A 5,046-nucleotide genomic window follows, 5' to 3' on the forward strand; every position below is an offset into this window, starting at 1 on the left:
GTCATGAAGAACATCACTATTGGGCAAGTCAAGCCAAAGGAGGAGGTAGAAGAGCAACAAGCCTCATCCAATCAAGTTGAAGTCACTTCCAAGGATGACTCAAAGGATGAAGACAAGTCTACATCATCACATCACCATGATGAGTCATCCGATGAAGAAGATGATGCCTCACCTCCTTTCCATGATGCCCAAGATGAACAAGTGGTTGAAGAACAACTTCCATTTGATGACACGCACATCACAAGTGAACAAGCCCAAGCCCAAGATCAAGATGACGAATCACTAGAAGAATCAACGTCTCAAGCACAAGAGAGGCTTACAAGAACTTCAAGAAATCATCCCATTGACTTGGTCATGGGTAACCCCTCTAGTGGAGTAAGAACTCGAAGACGTCAATATGCCTCTTTTTATGAACATTACTCGTTTGTTTCTTGCTTGGAACCCACAAATATAGATGAAGCTCTTGAGGACCCGGATTGGGTGATAGCCATGTAAGAATAACTCAACAACTTCACCCGCAATGAAGTATGGGTTCTTGAAGAACGTCCTCAAGACAAGAATATCATTGGTACAAAGTGGGTCTTCCGCAACAAACAAGATGAGCATGGTGTAGTGATTCGCAACAAGGCAAGACTTGTGGCAAAGGGTTTTGCACAAGTTGAAGGGTTGGACTTCGGTGAAATATTTGCCCCCGTTGCAAGACTTGAAGCCATTCGTATCCTTTTAGCGTGCGCTTCACATCATAACATGAAACTCTTTCAAATGGATGTGAAAAGTGCGTTCTTAAATGGCTTGATTAATGAGTTGGTGTTTGTTGAACAACCTCCCCGGTTTGAGGACCCTAGATATCATAATCATGTTTATAGGTTGCACAAGGCACTCTACGGGCTCAAGCAAGCGCCAAGGGCTTGGTATGAACGCCTTCGTGACTTCCTTATCAACAAGGGCTTCAAGATCGGGAGGGTGAATACAACTCTATTCACAAAAATCATCAATGAAAAGCTATTTGTATGTCAAATTTATGTTGATGATATCATTTTTGGTTCAACTAACCCCACTCTTTGCAAAGAATTTGGAGAAATAATGGCTAGGGAATTTGAGATGTCCATGATCGGTGAGCTCAATTTCTTCCTTGGGTTTCAAATCAAGCAATTGAAGGAAGGGACTTTCATCCATCAAGAAAAGTATACAAAGGATATTCTCAAGAAATTCAAGATGGATGATTGCAAGCCGATCAAGACTCCAATGCCAACTAATGGACATCTTGACTTGGATGAGGGAGGTAAATCGGTTGACCAAACTCTCTATCGTTCTATGATTGGGTCACTTCTTTACCTAACCGCATCTAGGCCCGATATCATGTTTAGCGTATGCATGTGTGCCCGTTTTCAAGCTAATCCTAAGGAATCACACATTAGTGCGGTTAAGAGGATCCTTAGATATCTCAAGCATACGCCTAGCATAGGCTTGTGGTACCCCAAAGACGCTAGTTTCACTCTCTTGGGATACTCGGATTCAGACTTTGCCGGATGTCGTGTTGATCGCAAGAGTACATCGGGTGGGTGCCACTTGCTAGGGCATTCCTTAGTCTCTTGGTCGTGAAAGAAACAAAATTCCGTGGCCTTGTCAACCGCGGAGGCGGAATACATTGCCACCGGGGCTTGTTGTGCTCGAATCCTCTACATGAAGCAAAGCCTCTTGGACTATGGTGTAGTATTAGATAGGATCCCGCTCCTTTGTGATAACGAGAGTGCCGTTAAAATTGCTAATAACCCGGTTCAACACTCTCACACCAAGCACATAGATATTCGCCATCACTTTCTAAGAGATCATGTGGCAAGGAATGATATACTACTTTGTGGTGTTCGTTCCGAAGATCAATTGGCGGATATCTTCACCAAACCTCTAGATGAGAGCACCTTTTGTAGGTTGCGAAGTGAGCTTAACGTTCTAGATGCTTCTAACGTCATATAAATACCTTGTCATATAGATGCATTTCATATGTACATGTGCTAGGGGCTTGTCTAACCTTGTCAAGATAGTGATGAACATGGGTCTTGCATGAGCCGGTGGTATTTGTTTCGCTCATGGCATGAAGAATGGTTCATCATGAAGAAGCTTGCCAAGGGTTCAAACTTGACAAGATAGATTTAAAATTTTGCAATGCATGTGCTTGTCATATAGAATGCATCCATGTTTGATCTCTCGCTTTGCATTGGCATTGCATCACGTTAGTAGCATCACAAGGGAGCAAATCACACTTCGAGAAAGATATTCATGCTAAATATGATATATCATCTCCACAAGAGTGATAAGATCAATTTTGCGCTTTCATGCCTATTGAGTCACGTTCTATCAAACTTAAAGTTTCTATCTCTAAGTTCATAGGCAAAGTGGCTCATACATTTGGTTTTTGTGTTTAAACCTCGTTTGGATCTTAATTTGCCTATGTTAATATAAAAGCTTGCGAGCACTTAGTATGAGTGTTTGAGGGGTGAGGTTGTCTCTCGAAAATGGTCCAAATTGAGTGCTTAAGGCTTTGGTTTTGAAAATTTGGATCAGAAGTAGAGTTTGTAGTTCAGCAGAAATTTTCCTTAACCACCGGTTAAACCGATGCCTGGTTTTTTCTCTACATCGGTTCAACCGGTGCCTAAAGTCTTCGTGGCTCGGTTTCTGCATCGCCTCTGGAACAACCTCCGACCGTTACACCGATGGCCACCGGTGCTTCCGATGCATGGCGGATTAACCGACGCTTCAGCATCGGTTCAACCGGTGCTACTGCGTGGAGTAAATGGCCCCTTGCAAAGCCTCTGGACCTTACTCCTGCCAATGCACTGACGAACGTCGGATGTTCCGGTGCCTCAGTGGCGGATCTTCCGGTGACCCTGTTGACCACGCTTTCATCTCAATCAGATCTGGTCAAAGTTACACCGGTGATTACACCGATGCTTTTTTTACTGAACCATCGGACCTTCCGGTGCTTAGGGTTTGCGGGCCCGCTCGTTCTGTTTTCGCTTAACTCTTCCGTGGGCCCCACACGTCAGTTTCACACGCTCTTTCTTCGTCCTCGCGAAACCGCCGCCCCTGCACCCGCGCCCGCTACGCCGCTCCGCCGCCGCTTGCGCACTCCGCCCCTGCACCGCCGCACCGCCGCCGCACGCGCAATAGCTCCTCCTCGCCCGCGCCTGCGCCGCCTGCTCCACGCCCTCGCCGCGCATGTGCACCCGCGCTCCGACTGTTCCTCGCCGCGCCGCCGCTCATCACCGTCGCCAACGGACTCTCTATGCGAGTAGCCCCTTCTGCTCCACTCCTTTGGAGGTCCCACCGAGATTCGAGCCCTGATTTGAGTTCCTCGCACCTTTGGTTCGAGCGCGCTCAAGGTGTTCGAGAATTTGCTCCAAAGGGGTTTTCTTCGATTCTTGTCAAGTTCTCTTCTCTGATCCTCCAGGGTATGATCTTCACACCTCCTTGGCATGTGTCATGTTTCCTTTTTCATATCTTTTACACATGACCACTTATGACCTTTGCCTCTCACCCACACACATAGGCTCTTATCTTGATGAGATCACTATTAGTGTGTTCTTTCAGAGGTTATCCACTAGAATTATCGTCATAGGCTCTTTTTAAATCCATGTTTTGCTTCTATAATAGATGGCTGGTGACAAGAAGGGCAATGGCAAGATGATTGTGCAGAAGAAGAAGAAGCGCACCCGTGAGGACCGCGAGCGAGAGCAGGCAGAGGCAGTTGCCGATGCTGCAGACCGGCAGGGATCGCTCAGGATCAGGGATCCTCAGGTTCAGGGGGAGCCACAACAGCAGTTACGTCGCTCAGGACGTACTCAGACAGCTCAAACCACACCTGAGTCCCGCTCACGTCCACGGACTCGAGGTGGTGGCACTCAGAGGGGAGCAGGTCATGCTCAGCAGCAGCACACCGACAGTCAGACTCAGACAGGAGGTCAGGACAGTAGTGAGGAGCTGCCCGAGATTGAGTTGTTTGATCTCAGGGGTATTCCAGGACCTAGGGTCAAGAGACTGAGATATGTCACCCCGGAGCAGTGGTTTCCCGAGCAGAGAGACGTTGGAGTTGATCGTCGCTTTTACACTCTGCTCCAGGAGTCTTTTTACCACACCTACTGCCAGTTGGATATCAAGATTAGTGAGCACAAGATGCTCCACTGGGTGGCTATGCGTGTAGCAGCAGGTGGGACTCCAGTACTTCCTCTTTTTGAGAGATATGTTGGATTGCCTGCTCTACTCAGTGAGAGGTCCAGGTACATTCGAGAGTGGGTTCGAGTCTTCTACGCCACTCTATTTATTGAGGAGGATCGGCAGTTTATTGACTTCATGTTCCAGGAGAGGCACTATCGTTTGACCCGAGCACGACTGGCTACCTTTCTTGGAGTTCAGATTGCCGAGGAGCCACACTTCGTACACTATCAGGCTTATGGCAGCACGGTACCTCCTCGTCGTCCTCATGAGTCTCACGTACCATCTGACGAGGAGATCAGTGTTCTCTTCGAGCAGCCCTTCCTGCCTGGCACACCGAGGACTCCGGACAGACTGACTCACGTGGCACACTCTATCCACCTAGCTCTGAGGAAGAGTCTGCTGTTCCGGATTGGATACAACGAGGGGATTACAGCTCTGCAGCAGTGGCTCTTACTATATATCATGACAGGTCGTGACTTTGATCTAGTCGACTTCTTTATCTGCGAGCTAGAGGACGTGATTCTGGATGGGATGACAGTTCACCGTCGCCATCCGTTTGCTCATTGGATCTGCTGGATTCTGGCTCAGCTAAGTCAGAATGAGCATATGGATGAGCTGGAGCACTCGAGGACACACTTCAGTTTTTACTCACCTGCTACTCCTCGAGACGGTCGTCGTGGCTCGAGAGGCCAGCGCAGGGCACAGCAGATACTTGATGAGCGTGTCTTGGCTGAGGGCAGAGTTGCAGATGATCCGACAGCAGCTGAGGATGCTTCACTAGCAGCAGCAGATGCCCAGCTCCCACACTACCTGATCACAGACTCGGAGGACTCA

At 48.1% G+C, this 5,046-nt stretch overlaps 1 protein-coding gene across 1 annotated transcript; it reads left to right on the plus strand.

The window, feature by feature from the left end:
- Window positions 1-514, plus strand: LOC120651234 (glutamic acid-rich protein-like). Its single transcript, XM_039928664.1, has 2 exons — window positions 1-375; window positions 455-514. Exons 1-2 carry the CDS (start codon window positions 4-6, stop codon window positions 482-484), a joined length of 402 nt encoding a protein of 133 aa, XP_039784598.1. The 5' UTR covers window positions 1-3; the 3' UTR covers window positions 485-514.
- The last annotated feature ends 4,532 nt before the right edge of the window (window positions 515-5,046 follow it).

The sequence above is a fragment of the Panicum virgatum genome, chromosome 1K, assembly GCF_016808335.1.
Source record: "Panicum virgatum strain AP13 chromosome 1K, P.virgatum_v5, whole genome shotgun sequence".
Classification (NCBI taxonomy): domain Eukaryota; kingdom Viridiplantae; phylum Streptophyta; class Magnoliopsida; order Poales; family Poaceae; genus Panicum; species Panicum virgatum.

Bases quoted from the DNA above. Each gene is read 5' to 3' on its own strand.
- LOC120651234 (XM_039928664.1), top strand. From the start codon at position 4: ATGAAGAACATCACTATTGGGCAAGTCAAGCCAAAGGAGGAGGTAGAA. The intron at 376-454 runs GTAAGAACTCGA...CCACAAATATAG, and splicing joins TGGGTAACCCCTCTAGTGGA to ATGAAGCTCTTGAGGACCCG.